General features: G+C 38.6%; 2 protein-coding genes across 6 annotated transcripts in view; both read right to left on the bottom strand.

Annotated features, from left to right (window-relative positions):
• The window catches only part of LOC133542468 (gastrula zinc finger protein XlCGF28.1-like), a 210,587-nt gene that overhangs the window by 45,988 nt on the left and 145,162 nt on the right, over positions 1-19,437 (bottom strand). For 3 of the 4 annotated variants that reach the window (XM_061886640.1, XM_061886643.1, XM_061886642.1), the window contains exons 1-2: positions 9,551-9,693; positions 3,074-3,296 (exon numbers count right to left, since the gene is read on the bottom strand). In XM_061886640.1, the coding sequence (XP_061742624.1) occupies positions 3,074-3,296 (223 nt within the window). In that variant the 5' untranslated portion in view covers positions 9,551-9,693. Of the gene's footprint in view, positions 1-3,073; positions 3,297-9,550; positions 9,694-19,437 lie in introns of those variants that run through there. The other variant, XM_061886641.1, reaches the window with a different exon arrangement.
• Positions 10,259-16,757, bottom strand: LOC133542492 (oocyte zinc finger protein XlCOF6.1-like). Of its 2 annotated transcripts, XM_061886687.1 has the most exons (3): positions 16,327-16,757; positions 15,334-15,573; positions 10,259-12,125 (listed from the first exon to the last, which is right to left on the bottom strand). In XM_061886687.1, exons 1-3 carry the CDS (start codon positions 16,427-16,429, stop codon positions 10,993-10,995), a joined length of 1,476 nt encoding a protein of 491 aa, XP_061742671.1. In that variant the 5' UTR covers positions 16,430-16,757; the 3' UTR covers positions 10,259-10,992. The 2 variants fall into 2 exon arrangements, with proteins under 2 accessions (XP_061742671.1, XP_061742672.1); XM_061886688.1 differs by lacking the exon at positions 15,334-15,573 and having other exon boundaries at positions 16,327-16,756.

Raw genomic sequence — 19,437 nt, 5'->3', positions numbered from 1 at the left:
TCAACAGATTACGCATGTATTGAAACAGATGGTTGGAGTATGGGGACAGATAGGGAAAACGAAATTGAAGAAGGAACTGAAGCAATTGAGCGAATAGCTATTGACGCTATTCGGCGATGTCTGCGTTAGCATCGCCGGTAAAATGTGCAGACCAAACAATCAGGACTTTCGCAACTTGTGACACTGGAGCAACTTAAATCTGTCGATTGGTAAGTGTTTGTTTGGCATTAAATGTGGGTGGAAGGAAACGCTGAATGTAAATATGGTTTCAAATGTACATACAGCTAGCCTAAATAGCATGTTAGCATCGATTAGCTGGCAGTCATGCCGCGACCAAATATGTCTGATTAGCACATAAGTCAATAAAATCAACAACACTCACCTTTGTGATTTTGTTGACTTTATCGTTGGAAATGCATCTGCTTTGAGTGTCGCAGGATATCCAGACTTTCTTGCCATCTCTGTCGTAGCATCACCGGTAAAAACCAAACGAGGGACTTTCGCATCTCTTGACGCTGGAGCAACTTAAATCCATCGATTGGTAAGTGTTTGTTTGGCATTAAATGTGAGAGCGATAAACAGAAAGGCGTTTAATTTGCCAAAATTCACCCATTTAGAGTTCGGAAATCGGTTGAAAAAATATATGGTCTTTTTTCTGCACCATCAAGGTATATATTGACGCTTACATAGGTCTGATGATAATGTTCCCCTTTAAGGACAATATTCTGCTTTGAAAATATCTATAAAATAAAAAATATTTTTGGCTATAAATTAACAACACACTACACATTATTTTTTGGTATTTCACAGAACTTTCCTTCAGAAGGTCTTTTCTTTGTCCATGTAATGTCAGATGAAACAAAAATTGAGCTGTCTGGCCACAATACCCAGTAATATGATTGGAGGAAAAAAGGAACACCATACCCACCGTCAAGCATGGTGGTGGTCGTATGATGCTCTGGGCCTGTTTTGCTGCCAATAAAACTGGTGCTTCAAATGGGACAATGACAAAAGAGGATTACCTCCAAATTCTTCAGGACAACCTAAAATCATCAGCCCGGAGGTTGGGTCTTGGGCACAGTTGGGTGTTCCAACAGGACAACGACCACAAACTAGAGATGTCCGATAATATCGGACTGCCGATACCATCAGCCGATAAATGTTTTAAAATATCGGAAATTATCGGTATCAGTTTCTAAATTTTAGGTATCGGTTTCAAAAAGTAAAATGTACGACCTTTTAAAACGCCGCTGTGTACACGGATGTAGGGAGAAGTGCAGAGCGCCAATAAACCTTAAAGGCACTGCCTTTGTGTGCCGGCCCAATCACATGATATCTACGGCTTTTCACACACACACACAAGTGAATGCAACGCATACTTGGTCAACAGCCATAAAGTTCACACTGAGGTTGGTCGTATAAACAACTTTAACACCGTTACAAATATGCGCCATACTGTGAACCCACACCAAACAAGATTGACTAACATTTCGGGAGAACATCCGCACCTTAACACAACATTAACACACAGAACCCCTTGCAGCACAAACTCTTCCGAGACGCTAAAATATACACCCGCTAAATTAAGGATTTAGGGGAATAAAAATAGAAGATTAAAATAATAATAAAAAAAATCGGTCTTAGCCTGGGCCCTGGAGAGGGGGTGCAGACTGATACCCAAATGTGTGGTTTCATCCAAAAACTAATGTAAAGTATCAAACAACAGAAGAATAAGTGATTATTACATTTTAACAGAAGTGTAGATAGAACATGTTAAAAGAGAAAGTAAGCAGATGTTAACAGTAAACGAACAAGTAGATTAATAATTCATTTTCTACCACTTGTCCTTAATAATGTGTACAAAATAATAGGTGTATAAATGACACAATATGTTACTGCATATGTCAGCAGACTAATTAGGAGTCTTTGTTTGTTTACTTACTACTAAAAGACAAGTTGTCTAGTATGTTCACTATTTTATTTAAGGACTTAAATGCAATAATAAACATTTGTTTAATGCACCCTAAGTTTTTTTGTTAAAATAAAGCCAATAATGCCATTTTTTGTGGTCCCCTTTATTTAGAAAAGTACCAAAATAATTTTAGTACCGGTACCAAAATATTGGTATGGTTACAACACTACCACCTATATTTGAATATTGACTAATGGAAATGACTGCTGTCTGATAATCACATTAATAACCAGTGTTGGCGTTAACACACTGATGACCGGGCGGTTTAGCTCCGTTGGTAGAGTGGCCGTGCCAGCAACTTGAGGGTTGCAGGTTCGATTCCCGCTTCCGTCATCCTAGTCACTGCCGTTGTGTCCTTGGGCAAGACACTTTACCCACCTGCTCCCAGTGCCACCCACACTGGTTTGAATGTAACTTAGATATTGGGTTTCACTATGTAAAGCACTTTGAGTCACTAGAGAAAAAGCGCTATATAAATATAATTCACTTCACTTCACTTTTTATTTCTTTTTACGCATTGAAATCAAAAAGGACGTGCATTTCCGTAAGTAAGCGTGTTTCTGGGATGAAGAGTTTTTGTTTTTTTAACCGACCTGCCTTCTCAAAACTCCAGTTCGCTTGTTTTTTTTTTATGGATCATTGTTTTCCGCCGGTGTTTTGTTTTGTTTATTGTGACGGTGCGCTCTTATCACGCCGTCACTTAAGGACCGACACGTCAGCGGGAGCAAGCGCGCTGTCGGTTGGTTGAGTGGCCGTGCCAGCAACTTGAGGGTTCCAGGTTCGATCCTCGCCACCGCCATCCTAGTCACTGCCGTTGTGTCCTTGGGCAAGTTACTTTACCCACCTGCTCCCAGTGCCACCAACACTGCTTTAAATGTCACTTAGATATTGGGTTTCACTATGTAAAAACGCTTTGAGTCACTAGAGAAAAGCGTTATTTAAATCTAATTCACTTCATTAATTCACACGAATGATGAGCATTCATTTTTAAATGGTGGTGTTAAAAAGCAAGTATATCTCCATCTTTAGTGATAAATGTGGCCCCCGGATGAACATGTGTCACAAACATTGTATTAGATGATATGTGGATGTTGTGCTTACTTGGACTGTGATGAAGCTGTGAGGACTCAGGTGGTTTGTCTTCATGCTCTTCAGTCTTCACAGAGACAACAGTCAGTGGAAACTTGCTGAGATCCGCCTCCTCCTGCCCTGGAAGAAACTCTTCCTCCTGAGTAACCCAGAGATCCTCCTCTTCCTCTTTCATGTGGGGGGGCTGTGGATCCTCCTGCTGCTGAAGGGGACGTTCTTCTTGACCAGCGTTCATCTGTTGGACGTCCGCAAGACAACACAAACAAACTTCAGCTCAGACGTGTCAAATATTTTTTAGTCTATGAAATATAATATTTTCCAAGTGGACTGACAGCACTTTGTGGTGATGTTCTTCTACACATGGAATAATCATCAGTTATTGATTATTATGAATTGTGTAATTGATCTTGTTTTCTGCATTTACATTAATTATGGATAAAAAGTAACAACTTATAGAAAACCTCCTGCTGGGATTTTAATACCGTCATGACTGCATGAAGTCAGTCTTTTTTTTTTTTAAATGTTTATTTATAAATGTCAACAATTACAAACAGTAAGTCAAACAACAATATAAAACATTAGCAAACATTATGAAAACAGTACAAAACAGCGCCAGGGGGTTGTTAATTCAAAATAACAAAAATAGAATACAATATATATATATATATATATATATATATATATATATATATATATATATATAATAAACAAAGTGCAAAGCCATAGGCTCACTCAGATTCATTAAATAAATTAAATTTGGAACACAGCATCATCATCACAGCTTTTTTGTTGTTAGAGGTAGAGAGTGTTTTAATGTAAAGGTCAAAGTCTTTTTTAAAGGCACAAAAGATAGGTCGGGTATTGAGAAACTTACATTTATGAATATAAAACTTAGCCAATAGAATAATGAGGTTGCAAAGGTAGAATTCCTTTTCAAATTTTCAAACCCAAAAATCACATCTTTAAAACAAAGCCCAAATTTGTCATGAATATTGTCCAGGATGAAGCAACAGATGCCCTGGCTTAGTGATCGAGTGTTTTCACAAGTCCAAAACAAGTGGTTAAAGACCTACTGAAAGCCACTACTACCCACCACGCAGTCTGATAGTTTATATATCAATGATGAAATATTAACATTGCAACACATGCCAATACGGCCGCTTTAGTTTACTAAATTGCAATTTTAAATTTCCCGTGACTTTTTTCTTGAAAACGTCGTGTAATGACGACATGTACACGTGACGTCATGGGCTGTTATGAATATGAGCGCTGCACACACACACATCTAAAAGTCGTCTGCTTTAACGGCATAATTACACAGTATTTTGGAGATCTGTGTTGCTGAATCTTTTGCAGTTTGTTCAATTAATATTGGAGAAGTCAAAGTAGAAAGATGGAGTTGGGAAGCTATAGCCTTTAGCCACACAAGCACATGGTGATTCCTTGTTTAAAGGGGAACATTATCAGCAGACCTATGTAACCGTCAATATATACCTTGATGGTCCAGAAAAAAGACCATCTATTTTTTTAACCGATTTCCGAACTCTAAATGGGTGAATTTTGGCGAATTAAACGCCTTTCTGTTTATCGCGCTGGAAGCGATGACGTCAGAATGTGACGTCGCCGAGGTAACACACCCACCATTTTCATTTTCAACACATTACAAACACCGGGTCTCAGCTCTGTTTTTTTCCGTTTTTTCGACTATTTTTTGGAACCTTGGAGACATCATGCCTCGTCGGTGTGTTGTCGGAGGGTGTAACAACACTAACAGGGAGGGATTCAAGTTGCACCACTGGCCCGAAGATGCCAAAGTGTCTGCCGCCAGACCCCCATTGAATGTGCCAGAGTGCCTCCACATTTGACCGGCGATGCTAAGACAGACATGGCACAGAGATGTATGGATAACCTGCAGATGCATTTGCAACGATAGTCAACGAAATCACAAAGGTGAGTTTTGTTGATGTTGACTGTCAGCTAATCGATGCTAACATGCTATTTACCGGCGGTGCTAAAGCAGACATGGAACAGAGATGTATGGATAACCTGCAGATGCATTTGCAACTATATTACGTTTCCTTCCACCCACATTTAATGCGAAACAAACACTTACCAATCGACGGATTTAAGTTGCTCCAGTGTCAAAAGATGCGAAAGTCCTGATCGTTTGGTCCGCACATTTTACCGGCGATGCTAACGCAGCTATTCGGCCATGCTATGGCTATGAATAGCGTCAATAGCTATTCGCTCAATAGCTTCAGTTTCTTCTTCAATACTTTCATACTCCAACCATCTGTTTCAATACATGCGTAATCTGTTGAATCGCTTAAGTCGCTGAAATCCGAGTTTGAATCCGAGCTAATGTCACTATATCTTGCTGTGGTATTCCCATTGTTTGTTTACATTGGCAGCACTGTATGACGTCACAGGGAAATGGCCAGTGTCTTCGCAGAGAGCCGAAAATAAGGCACTTTGAAGCTTTATTTAGGGATATTCCAAGACCGGTAAAATTTGGGAAAAAATTTCAAAAAATACAACAAGCCACTGGGAACTGATTTTTTTATTGTTTTTAACCCTTTTAAAATTGTGATAATGTTCCCCTTTATAATTCCCGGAGGTGAAACTTTAGTATGGATCACAGCCGACATGGATCCCGACTACAAGTCAACCAGCAGGTTTTGGCGAGAAAATTGTGGTTAAAAAGTTGACACTTGCCGGATATCAGCTGAGCTTCTGCCTCCCGTACAACTGCCGTCGACTTCCCCGAGACACTGCGCGTCAACACCCGGCCGTGGACGTACACTTCCGACTATCAGGTACTGTTAAACTCACTAAAACACTAGCAAAACAATAGAAAGATAAGGGATTTCCCAGAATTATCCTAGTAAATGTCTCTAAAAACATCCGTCTCAATGCAACGCGATTGCAATCGCGTTTTTATTTTTTTAACTTGTTTTTTTTTCTAGTCCGTCACTATCAATATCCTCAAACACGAATCTTTCATCCTCGCTCAAATTAACGGGGAAATTGACGTTTTCTCGGTCGGAATGGCTGTTTTTGTTGGAGGCTCCCATTAAAAACAATGTGAATATATGAGTAGCCATCAACTTGTGACGTCATCGTCTGCGACTTCCAGTAGAAGCAGGGCTATTCTCCAGTTGCGAACTTTATCGTGGATGTTCTCTACTAAATCCTTTCAGCAAAAATATGGCAATATCGCGAAATGATCAAGTATGACACATAGAATGGACCTGCAATCCCCGTTTAAATAAGAAAATCTAATTTCAGTAGGCCTTTAACAGTCTGTGGACGCATGTTGCAAAAGGTGCAGGTAACATCAATGTCCTTCTTGTATCTAACCATTACAGTCTTTACAGGGTAAGAACGATGAATGATTTTAAAAGATATCTCTTTGACTTTGTTAGTAAGTAAATACCTGTTAGGAAGGGACCACGTTTTGACCCAACAGATGTCCTTTACAACATTATTCCGGAGGGCAATTACATAGGAGACAGACACACTATAATTTTGGAATAAGCTGCAGATTTTTCTGTTATTTTTCTGATCAAAGCAAAGTTTCCCCACAGGAGTGTCAAGTGGGTCATTCACAATTTTTACAGCAGAAAGAGGAGGTGTGTAAGCCCTGTACAACATAATAACACCTGTTGGAATGGCATCAAATACAATGGCAAATTGTTTGGGGTTCACAGGTATTTTAAAGGGGAACATTATCACAATTTCAAAAGGGTTAAAAACAACAAAAATCAATTCCCAGTGGCTTGTTGTATTTTTTGAAGTTTTTTTCAAAATTTTACCGGTCCCGGAATATCCCTGAATAAAGCTATAAAGTGCCTTATTTTCGCTATCTTCGAAACCACTATCCATTTCCCTGTGACGTCATACAGTGCTGTCAATGTAAACAACATGGCGGTTACCACAGCAAGATATAGCGACATTAGCTCGGATTCAGACTCGGATTTCAGCGGCTTAAGCGATTCAACAGATTACGCATGTATTGAAACAGATGGTCGGAGTATGGAGGCAGATAGCGAAAACGAAATTGAAGAAGAAATTGAAGCTATTGAGCGAATAGCTATTGAGGCTATTCGGCCATAGCGTGGGTGTACCTAATGAAGTGGCCCATAGCACGGCTGCCTTATTAGCATCGCCGGTAAAATGTGCAGACCAAACGATCAGAACTTTCGCATCTTGTGACACTGGAGCAACTTAAATCCGTCGATTGGTAAGTGTTTGTTTCGCATTAAATGTGGGTATCTAGTTTCAAATGTACATACAGCCAGCGTAAATAGCATGTTAGCATCGATTAGCGTAGTATGTTAGCATCGATTAGCTGGCAGTCGTGCCGTGACCAAATATGTCTGATTAGCACATAAGTCAACAACATCAACAAAACTCACATTTGTGATTTCGTTGACATAATCCAGGGCTGTCAAACTCAAATACAGAGTGGGCCAAAATTTAAAACCGAACAAAGCCACGGGCCGAGGTTGAACAAATTAACCTTTTAATAGGGACCCAAACAAGTTCAGCATTGAATCTTGAACAAGCAAAGCTTACAGTATATAACTTTATAGTGACATGCAAAATCGAATTTCAAATAATAATAATTCAAAAATATCAATGGCATATCAAATAAAATTTAAAGAAAAATGGAATGCCTCCTTTTGGCGGCGAGGTTGAGATGGATGGGGTTTGGTAATAGCGGGGGGTGTATATTGTAGCGTCCCGGAAGAGTTAGTGCTGCAAGGGCTTATGGGTATTTGTTCTGTTGTGTTTATGTTGTGTGACGGTGCGGACGTTCTCCCGAAATGTGTCATTCTTGTTTGGTGTGGGTTCACAGTGTGACGCATATTTGTAACGGTGTTAAAGTTGTTTATACGGCCACCCTCAGTGTGACCTGTATGGCTGTTGACCAAGTATGCGTTGCATTCACTTGTGTGTGTGTATAAGCCGCATATATTATGTGACTGGGCCGGCACGCTGTTTATATGGAGGAAAAGCGGACGTGGCGACAGGTTGTAGAGAACGCCAAAGGCAATGCCTTTAAGGCCCACCCCCAATATTGTTGTCCGGGATGAAATTTGGGAGGCGCACTGTACTTTGGGAGTCTTCCGGGAAAATTGGGAGGGTTAGCAAGTAAAAGCATTAGCGGTGTTACAGCGGCGGGCCAGCTCTAATGTTAATTTGACATTGCCTCAAGGGCCAAATTAAATTACACGGCGGGCCAGAGTTTTACACCCATGACTTAATCGTTGCAAATGCATCTGCAGGTTATCCATACATCTCTGTGCCATGTCTGCATTAGCATCGCCGGTCAAATGTGGAGACACTCTGGCACATTCAATGGGGGTCTGGCGGCAGATTTCTTGCCAGTGGTGCAACTTGAATCCCTCCCTGTTAGTGTTGTTACACCCTCCGACAACACACCGTCGAGGCATGATGTCTCCAAGGTTCCAAAAAATAGTCGAAAAAACGGAAAATAACAGAGCTGAGACCCGGTGTTTGTAATGTGAAAATGAAAATGGCGGGTGTGTTACCTCGGTGACGTCACGTTCTGACGTCATCGCTAAAAGACCGATAAACAGAAAGGCGTTTAATTTGCCAAAATTCACCCATTTGGAGGTCGGAAATTGGTTAAAAAAAATAGATGGTCTTTTTTCTGCAACATCAAGGTATATATTGACGCTTACATAGGTTTGGTGATAATGTTCCCCTTTAAAATGGCTGAGAAATTTGTGGTAATTAAAAAGTTGACCTTCCTCATTGAAAAGCTGACTCACTAAAATAATGTTATTGTTGAACCAATCGTTGAGGAAAAGAGATTTCCTTTTGTAACATATGTCTTAAAGGTTTCATTGTGCTGCAGCATCAAGTGACGCCAACTGGCTCCTCCCACTACCAACCTACCAGCCAACCTTGACGTGCACCTCCAAAATAGTCCCACCTCACGTCAACGGTGACCAGGACTACAGAGCTGTGATCAGTTGGCTTTACTTTTACGCGCAATATCCTCTCCTTGTTCTTTCTTCTGCGAAAGCAACATTTTTAACCCAACAGAAAACAAACAGAAGTGCAGCGAGTGTGGCCGTGTGATAGTATGTTGGTAGAACCTTTTCATTGTTATCCTGTAAAGCGTTTTTGAGTACACTCAAAAGCGCTATACCAAATAAAATGTATTATTATTATACCATGTGACTTATTCCAGAGCTACATTACGAGACGTTCGTTCCTTTCTAGTAACAAATATTTAATGATGTTAAGCGTGACTGTAATATACAACAAAAAAACAGTTAAAGTATTAAATAAGTCAATATAATTCTCATAGAGAACATATAAAATACACTCCTCAAAAAAAAACGCTCGCATTTGCTACAAAGGCCTGCTAGCGGGCTAACGCTAGCACGTTAGCTTGGAACAACATATCAGGTAAATAAGATAAATAATATGAAAATATATAATGTATATTACCTCATAAGCCGCGTGTACAAGAGAGGAGTGGAATATATTCTTCCTATTGTTACACCAGCAACTCTTTTTGGTGTTCTGTGGCCGGGCGAAGGAAGTGTGCACCACTCACTATTGTCCCTGTGAAACACGTGTTTGGCCAACATTTGTTCCGCGGTGGAGAACACCTCGATGACGTCACACAGGAGGAAGAACAAAACAAGATGGCGTCTGGCGGAGAATACGTTGTTTCGGTTGTTATGGTTTCTAGGTCTTAATTACAACGTACATGTGCACATGTGTGTCGTTTAACAGAGTAAACGTCGTTATTGTTTGTATGTGCATACATTAGTCACATTAGTGTGTGAATGGGTGAATGTGGAAATAGTGTCAAAGCCCTTTGAGTACCTTGAAGGTATAGCAGTATGAACCTTTCAAGTCATGGCTGCAAACTGCCAGTAAGAAGAAGAAGTAATAGAGCTGGTTGCTTGTTTCTCTCGCCAGATCTGACATGTTTAAATAGAACAATTGACAGGTTGACAACATCCAAACAAACCAAGTCATCTCCAATACATCTCAACATTACACACATCCTCCAGGCTGAGTTAGTCTAGAAAGTAAGCTGGAAACTACATGTAAGTCATATAAAGAAAACATTTACAAAATTGACCGCGATACTTAATACAATAAAATACATACGTACAAATATTAACTACATTTATTGTACCCAACTTTAGCTGAAGCATACATTGTTTATTGCATAAAGGTCTGGGGACATACATATAAAACAATCACACAACAATATTCATATTACACAAGAGAGTAATAAAGACAATTCATAGAATAGATTATAGAGACCCAACAAATGATTCATAAAGTTACACATTTTAAAATTGTATTAAAGACAACTGCTCAAATGATGTATAAAGTAAATAATAATATGCTTCCAGAAGTGGTCCAGAAGATGTTTCAGATGTGAACCAGTAAATATGAACTAAGAGGGATTTATGTGTACTCAAAAGCAAAGGTATGAACACATGTAAAACAAATATGTACATCATATAAAGGAGTTCATCTATGGAATCATCTACAATTAGAAAATAAAAATGTAACACGTCATTATTTCAAAAAACGTATATAAAAAACTATTATAAATAAGTATAAAAATGAATTATGAATAACTACACTTAAAATGTTTATTGTATGTAACATATTTTATGTACTGTTTATTCTCACCTTTTCAGTCAAATTGTTGTGTTCATTTTAAAGTACACAAATGTGTATATTAACTCATGTACTTGACTGAAATAAAAGCACTAATCTGAAGTGTCTAATCTATAAATGTTAGAATCATATTAACAAGATTGTGTTACACACACAACAATGATGTCACACATGTTATATGTGCTGATGTTGTTAGAAAGTCAAAGTTCAAGTTTTGACAGTTTATTTCAAATCCTGCATCTTCATTTGCTGCTGCTGTTCTCACCAGCACACTTGTGTTTCTTACACTGGGACTTAGAAGAGAATCTTTCACCACACACACTGCAACTCAACACTTTCTCACCTGTGTGTGTTCTCACGTGTATTGTACAAGATTTTCGGTGACGAAAGCTTTTGCTGCAGCTTGAACAGGAGTATGGTTTTTCACCAGTGTGCGTTCTCATGTGTACATTTAAGTAGTCTCTTTTTATATAACTTTTACCACATTCTGAACATACAAAAGGTTTTTCTCCAGTGTGTGTTCTCATGTGTACTTTTAAACTTCGTTTTATGACAAAACTTTTACCACATTGTGAGCAGGAAAAAGGTTTTTCTCCAGTGTGTGTTCCCATGTGTACTTTCAAATGTGGCCTCTGAGTAAAATCTTTACCGCAGATAGAACATGAAAAAGGTGTTTCTCCAGTGTGTATTCTCATGTGTCTTTTCAAATGGTGCTTTTCAGTAAAATCTTTACAGCAGATTAAACATGAAAAACTTTTTTCTCCACTGTGTCTTCTCATGTGTCTTTTCATATTTGGCCTTTGAGTAAAATCTTTACCACAGATTGAACATGAAAAAGGTTTTTCTCCAGTGTGTGTTATCATGTGTCTTTCCAATTTACTAGGAGATTTAAAAGTTTTGTCACAGAGAGAACATGTCAGGTGTGTGTTATCAGTGTGACATGTCTTATCATCTTTAGAGTCTTCATCATCAGTGTCAGGAGAGTGTGACGTTGTGTCCTCACTATCTGATAGTGGAGCTAAGAGCTTGTCTGCTTGTGATCCTCCACAGTGGTCTCCATCAGCTTCTGTTGTCATGTGTTGAGTTGAGCTGCTGCTTGGAGGCTCCCCCCCTCCCCTCTCCTCACTCTCACCTTTGACCTCATCATCTTCACTCTTCACAATCACATGGAACTCCTCCAACCATTCTTGACTGATGCTGTGTTCCTCCTCTTCCTCTTTAAAATGGGAGGTCAGTGGGTTATTTTCTTCCCTTTGCATTTGCAATGTATGTGGCGCCTCTTCTTCCTCCTTAATGTGGAAGGGCTGTGGCTCCTCCTTGTCCATCCTGAAGCTCCACTTCTGTTGCTCAGAGAGAAGATGTTCTTCACAGACGTCTGCAGGACACAAGAAGACAAACATGCTTGAGAGGAGTCCATATTTGTTCAGTCACATGTTAGGAGCGATATTGATAAGATTTGACCAATTTAGATTTAATTTTCAAGTCTGCTTTACAATTCCGTTATTTGTGGACTCACTTTTGCTTTCGAATTCGGTGAAAAGGAGAAGAAACAGGTCGATTAGCACCAACAGTGAGGTCTTAAGAGGCCCAGATCTTACGGTTACCCCATGGGGTGCCAGAGGGCCCTAAGGACAATATTCTGCTTTGAAAATATCTACTGTATAAAATAAAAATATTTTTGGCTATAAATAACAAGCCACTACATGTAATTTGGTGGTATTTCACAGAACTTTCCTCCAGAAGGTCTTATCTTTGTCCATGTGATGTCAAATTAAAAATTGAGCTGTTTGGCCACAATACCCAGTAATATGTTTGGAGGAGAAAAGGTGAGGCCTTTAATCCCAGGAACACCATTCCCACCGTCAAGCCTGGTGGTGGTAGTATTATGATCTGGGCCTGTTTTTCTGCCAATGGAACTGGTGCTTTAAATGAGATAATGAAAAAGAAGGACAACCTAAAATCATCAGCCCGGAGGTTGGGTCTTGGGCACAGTTGGGTGTTCCAACAGGACAATGACCCCAAACTAGAGATGTCCGATAACATCCGACTGCCGATATTATCGGCCGATAAATGTTTTAAAATATAATATTGGTTTCAAAATTTTGGGTATGCTTTCAAAAAGTAAAATGTATGACTTTTTAAAACGTTGCTGTGTACACGGACGTAGGGAGAAGTGCAGAGCGCCAATAAACCTTAAAGGCACTGCCTTTGCGTGCCGGCTCAATCACATGATATCTACGGCTTTCCACACACACAAGTGAATGCAAAGCATACTTGGTCAACAGCCATACAGGTCACACTGAAGGTGGCCGTATAAACAACTTTAACACTGCCAGAAATATGCGCCACACTGTGAACCCACACCAAACAAGATTGACTAACATTTCGGGAGAACATCCGCACCGTAACACAACATAAACACAACAGAACCAATACCCAGAACCCTTTGCAGCACTAACTCTTCCAAGACGCTACAGTATACACCCCCCGAATTAAGGTTTTAGAAAGGCCTTCCCAAAGTCCCGACATAAACGTGTAGACAATGCTGCAGAAACAAGTCCATGTCAGAAAACCAGAAGCTTGTGAATGGCTACCAAAAGCACCTTATTGCAGTGAAACTTGCCAAGGGACATGTAAGCAAATATTAACATTGCTGTAAGTATACTTTTGACCCAGCACATTTGCTCACATTTTCAGTGGTTGCAGTTGGTTGTGTTAAGTGAGCTGTACCTTTAAGAAACACGTGGGTAGGTCACGTGTTTGGACTCCGGTGCACACAACTCCGCTTTACTCCTCGTGTTTCAGCAAACAATTATCACATCTTATGCTGTTCGTGGCATCGTTGGCATGTACCCATCTTTAATGTTTATAGTACACAATGAATCATGTTTAGCTGTGAAATGTGTGTGTTTTATTATGTTAGATTCTCTGATTACATCACTTGTCCACTAACTTTCATTTGTTGTCATCTGCCACCATCTAGTGGACGTTTGTTGTACTGTTACTTAAGACAATTTAAAAGGTAGAAGGCTCATCTGTCACTGGTATTATTAATCATAACAACACATACAGTGTTGTGTGACAAAGTTAAACTTAGATTTAATTCAAACGGAATACTTGATCATCTGATGTCTGTGATATGACATTATTAAGTTCATTTAATTCATTAAATTTACATTTACCATGTTTGTGTCCGACAGCTTCACCCTTGCAATTGTCAGTAAATCTAACCTCCATCAGTCAACTTGGTGTTCAGAGTTTTGATGAGCGGAAGGTGTTGAACTTACTGCCTTCGTGTACAAGTGTGCTTAAGGAAGGCAGGATAAAAATGATATTTTGTTGTTTTCTTACTGTACCGAAAATAAACCGAACCGTGGCCTCTAAACCGAGGTACGTACCGAACCGAAATTTTTGTGTACCGTTACACCCCTGACCGGTGGCAAAATATTGGTATTGTTACAACACTTAATTTCCCCTCGGGATTACTAAAGTATTTCTGATTCTGATTGGCCGTCTTCAAAGTAATGAACTTTCCGGAACAATTTCTTAAATTTTGATTCACCGAAAGTTTCATCAGTCACAAATAGTTTGCATTCGGACAACTTTACCACGAGGGGGCTGACAAAATAAAGACTTTAGAAGGACAAGAAAACTTTGCTAATTAGTACTAATAAAATAGATTACTTGAGACATTGCTGGACAGCAGAGAAGTAACTAAATCCAAACAAACGTTGAAATTATTTTTTAAAGATATCTGGCTTGTAGCTTCAGTAGGGATATAAATCTTTAGGAATTTATCAATATGATACCCTAAACAATACTCCTTATCGATACCAGTATTTATCGGTACACTTATCGGTACTACATGTCATTTGTGGGAATAGAAAAATGGAAAAAAAGGCATTTTAAATAGCATTCCTATTAGCAGAAGAGGTTGAACACCTCCAACATGATGTTCTGTAACATCTCAGAGCAGGGAAGTCTTTTATCAGCAGCTGTTTATTTGAACTCTAAAAGAAGTCAACTATGTGTGCAATGCAAGGTGAAATGCAGTTATGTCATCTTCTTCTCAATAACACACACATCAAACTTTCACGTGTGGTTGCTTCCTTATTTGTCATTATTCAAAGCTGATTTTAATGTGTAGCAGCGGCAGCTGAACTCAATGTGACAACGTGTCATAGTTACGTCAGTCAGCTGGAATTAAAAATACAAATAGTTGTGTCGTTAGTCCAGAATCTTCACGGTCCTCATGGACGACATAATTAGAAACCAGTATTAATAAAAAAATGGTACTTGGCATACATCCCTAATCTTCACCACTAAACTTTTGAAATATGCTGACATATGTGCTGCTAAAGGTAAATAAACAGTAGCCATATTGAATGTTTGCCTTCATTTGACCAGGTGAGGTAAGGAGGACGGCCTCTAGGTCACATGGTTACACCCCAGCAATTACACTGTTGATGATTGATGAGCATTCATTTTTAAAATGGTGGTGTTAAAAAGCAAGTATATCTCCATCTTTAGTGATAAATGTGTCACAAACATTGTATTAGATGATATGTGGATGTTGTGCTTACTTGGACTGTGATGAAGCTGTGAGGACTCAGGTGGTTTGTCTTCATGCTCTTCAGTCTTCACAGAGACAACAGTCAGTGGAAACTTGCTGAGATCAGCCTCCTCCTGCCCTGGAAGACACTCTCTCTCCTCTTCCTCCTTGTCCCCTTCAAAATGTGAGGGCTGTGGATACTCTGAAGTGAAACTGTCCCCCTGCAGATGAGGGAGACATTCTTCTTGGTGTCCAATCAGCTGATGGATGTCTACAGGACACAAACAAAACACATTTTAACTCCTACATGCTAAATATTAAATCGTACATGAAATAATGGGCTGGTGCTAATGAAAATTTGATTAATCAAGTGTTCTACTGGAAATGTTTTCGATGAATCGAATAACTGGATAAAACATACTGTTCCTTGGTTGAAGACAAATTTAAGCAACTATAAGACATTTCACTTAATAAAGAACGGCCAATTGGTTTGAGATGGTATGAGATCAAGATGTCATCTTTAGATCTGGCTTTGTTTTTTCGACAATCACTGCCACATTAATGGCTGCACCAACGAATGCGGATATGAAGGAAATAACAGGTCAGTACAGCTTTTACACACATATATAACTTGTCAAACCTGCCAGCTAGCAGGCTACGTTTACAGCATCAGTTACCATGGTAACTGACTCGGACTTGGTCTTACCTCTCTTATTTTTGGAGGTACAACTCTCAAGCTTTACATACTCAGGACTTTGCACTTAACCTGCTCTCTGGAATATTCCCCCGGTGACTGTGTGAGTTTTGTGTAAACATGTTGATACACATTGTTACAAACTGAGAGGAACATCAACCTCTCATAAATATTGTGTGTCTGAAACTGTCTCGTTTATATAAACAATGTAAAACAATCAGTGCATCATCCTCACATGATAATTCATCTTCCTATAGACAATCTATTCAAGAATAGTGTTAATAATAAATATAAAGTGAGTAAATATGTGAGAGTAAGAAGTAAACAAACCTGTTCTGTGTAACACAACTTGATGTTTTTGATGTTGTCGCTCCTTCTCCTCTTTTGTTGGACAAAGTTCCTCCTCGTACTCTGCTATGGTTCTTTCGCACATTTTCACACAATCACAACACTTTACACTCACACTTGATCTCTGCTTAGCGATGTGTTTTGATCACTTCCGCCTCTCTTTGTTAGCAGCTAACAAGCTAAGCTAACTAGCAAGCTAAGCTAGCTAGAGAAGCATCAAAGTGCGCTCAGACTAATATAACCGGATGCAAACAGTTATTAACGATGTTTACTCTATTTACTAGAGTGTAATAAAGGACATATATGTGTACATGGAGGCACAGATTAAGAACACTGAACTGTGACGACTGCAATAACGTCTTCACCGTCAGACGCCATCTTGCTTTATCCTCGCCGTGTTTGGTTCGCGCGCAGTGTTGTCAGATCTCGCGAGAGAAACAAGTTACCAACTCTCCCCCCGGTACAACTATTTCAACATTCTGAAAATAAAAGTAAACTTGTCCATTTAAAATTTTCAAAACAAAGACAAACAACTAGTTTTCGTAAAAGTATTCAAATATTTAACAATATATTGAAACAACTAACGAAAGAAAAAAAAAATATTAGACTCATGATATTATTTTGTCTTTGATGATAATCGTTTTTATATATATATATATATATATATATATATATATATATATATATATATATATATATATATATATATATATATATATATATATATATATATATATATATATATATATGCACATATAGATATAAATATAATATAGATAACGCCAAAGGAAATTTAAAAAGAACATGAAAACCTCCCACATTCTAAAACACATTATGTGTTTTAAAAGAAGTCAACTATGTATATATATATATATATATATATATATATATATATATATATATATATATATATATATATATATATATATATATATATATATATATATATATATATATATATATATATATATATATATATATATATATATATATATATATATATATATATACACACACACACACACACACACACGGCGTGGCGCAGTGTGAGAGTGGCCATGTGCAACCCGAGGGTCCCTGGTTCGATCCCCACCTAGTACCGACCTCGTCGCGTCGGTTGTGTCCTGATGGGTGCTGGTTAGCGCCTTGCATGGCAGCTCCCTCCATCAGTGTGTGAATGTGTGTGTGAATGGGTGAATGTGGAAGTAGTGTCAAAGCGCTTTGAGTACCTTGAAGGTAGAAAAGCGATATACAAGTACAACCTTTTTTTGTAACCGCCATGTTGTTTGTATTGGCAGCCCTGTATGACATCACAGGGAAATGGACAGTCACATCGCAAATAGCGAAAATCAAGAACTTTAAAGCTTTTTTAGGGATATTCCGGGAGGTGTAAAATTTTGAAAACATTTTCGAAAAATAAAACAAGCCACTGGGAACTGATTTTTATTGTTTTCAACTAGGGACGCACCGAAATGAAAATTTGTGGCCGAAGCCGAAGCCGAATAAAATTTAAATGCTTGGCCGAAGGCCGAATACCCTAATAATGAATGCAGTTTTTCACAATTTTTTAAATATTGCATAAATAGCCTAGAATAAATATTTAGACATGTTTTTCAAATAAAGTAATTTTTTATTGAATATTGACATTGTTTTAATATTCCAGTAGTCTTTGCTTTTCAAAAAAAGCACAAAGTTTTTCATTTATATTAGGCCTTCAAACAAAACATGCATTCCAAAAAAAAAAAATAAAGTGCATTAAAGTGGATAAACCCACAACAAATGAATTATTGTCCTTTTGGCAAAAGTCTGCTTAGCCACAGTAGATATGCTAATAATGTAAACAGAAGGCTCAAGTAAATCTCAATTAAGTGTGTGCTTGTAACCTCATACACTTATACAGGTAGCCTACACAACAGGCTAATAATGTAAACAGAAGGCTTAAGTAAATCTCAATAAGTGTGTGCTTGTAACCTCATACACTTATACAGGTAACCTACAAAACATGCTAATAATGTAAACAGAAGGCTCAAGTAAATCTCAATTAAGTGTGTGCTTGTAACCTCATACACTTATACAGGTAGCCTACACAACAGGCTAATAATGTAAACAGAGGCCCCACTAAATCTCAATAAGTGTGTGCTTGTAACCTCATACACTTATACAGGTAGCCTACACAACAGGCTAATAATGTAAACAGAAGGCCCAAGTAAATCTCAATTAAGTGTGTGCTTGTAACCTCATACACTTATACAGGTACACAACATATCCCAACGTCACTGCACGTTGGTTGATTGCGTCACCGCGTCAAAAAATTGCGTCACACGCCACTATTCGGCCTTGTTTTTAACTCATTCCACCGAAGGCCGAATGTGGCTTTTTTTTGCCATATTTGGCCGAATATGTTCGGTTACCGATTAATCGGTGCATCCCTATTTTTAACCCTTTTGAAATTGTGATAATGTTCCCCTTTAATGCTGGAATTACAACAAAATTAACTCCCTATATTACAAATAACGGTGCTCTACGGTTGCCATTCAACAATACACATATTTAAGTTGCGGATATAAAATGACATAGGAATATAACTCCACTACATACAATCACTGAATTATACTACTAACTAAATTTACATCCCATCACACTAGCAGCTACACAACAGCTAAGCTAAAACAGCACATTTAACCATATCAAATAATTATAGTTGCTTAATACGTACATAAAGTCTCCAAAACAGAAGTCTGATAGAAAGTATCCAGTAACAAACGTGTCCGCATCATTCAACGTTCTTTGCCGTGAGCTTGACTTCATGAATTATTGTGGCCACTAGGTGTTGTGAAAGATCAAATCAAACTATTGCAAAAGCATCCGCCATAAAATTAGTGTTTTATTAATATTTGTGTCAATATGTATAAGCATCCTCAGCCTTCCCGGGAAGGTCTATTCAGGTGTACTGGAGAGGAGTTTACGCCGGATAGTCGAACCTCGGATTCAGGAGGAACAGTGTGGTTTTCATCCTGGTCATGGAACTGTGGACCAGGTCTATACTCTCGGCAGGGTTCTTGAGGGTACATGGGAGGTTGCCCAACCAGTCTA

This window comes from Nerophis ophidion, linkage group LG24, assembly GCF_033978795.1.
Source record: "Nerophis ophidion isolate RoL-2023_Sa linkage group LG24, RoL_Noph_v1.0, whole genome shotgun sequence".
Classification (NCBI taxonomy): Eukaryota; Metazoa; Chordata; class Actinopteri; order Syngnathiformes; family Syngnathidae; genus Nerophis; species Nerophis ophidion.
Note: the sequence above shows the minus strand (reverse complement) of the source record. Positions and strands in the feature narration are given on the sequence as shown.

Excerpts from the sequence above, each read along its gene's own strand:
- LOC133542492 (XM_061886687.1), bottom strand. The coding sequence starts at position 16,429 with ATGTGCGAAAGAACCATAGCAGAGTACGAGGAGGAACTTTGTCCAACA. Across the intron at positions 15,574-16,326 it reads AGTTGTGTTACACAGAACAG|ACATCCATCAGCTGATTGGA; the intron begins GTTTGTTTACTT and ends TGTGTCCTGTAG. Across the intron at positions 12,126-15,333 it reads ACAGCTTCATCACAGTCCAA|ACGTCTGTGAAGAACATCTT; the intron begins GTAAGCACAACA and ends TGTGTCCTGCAG.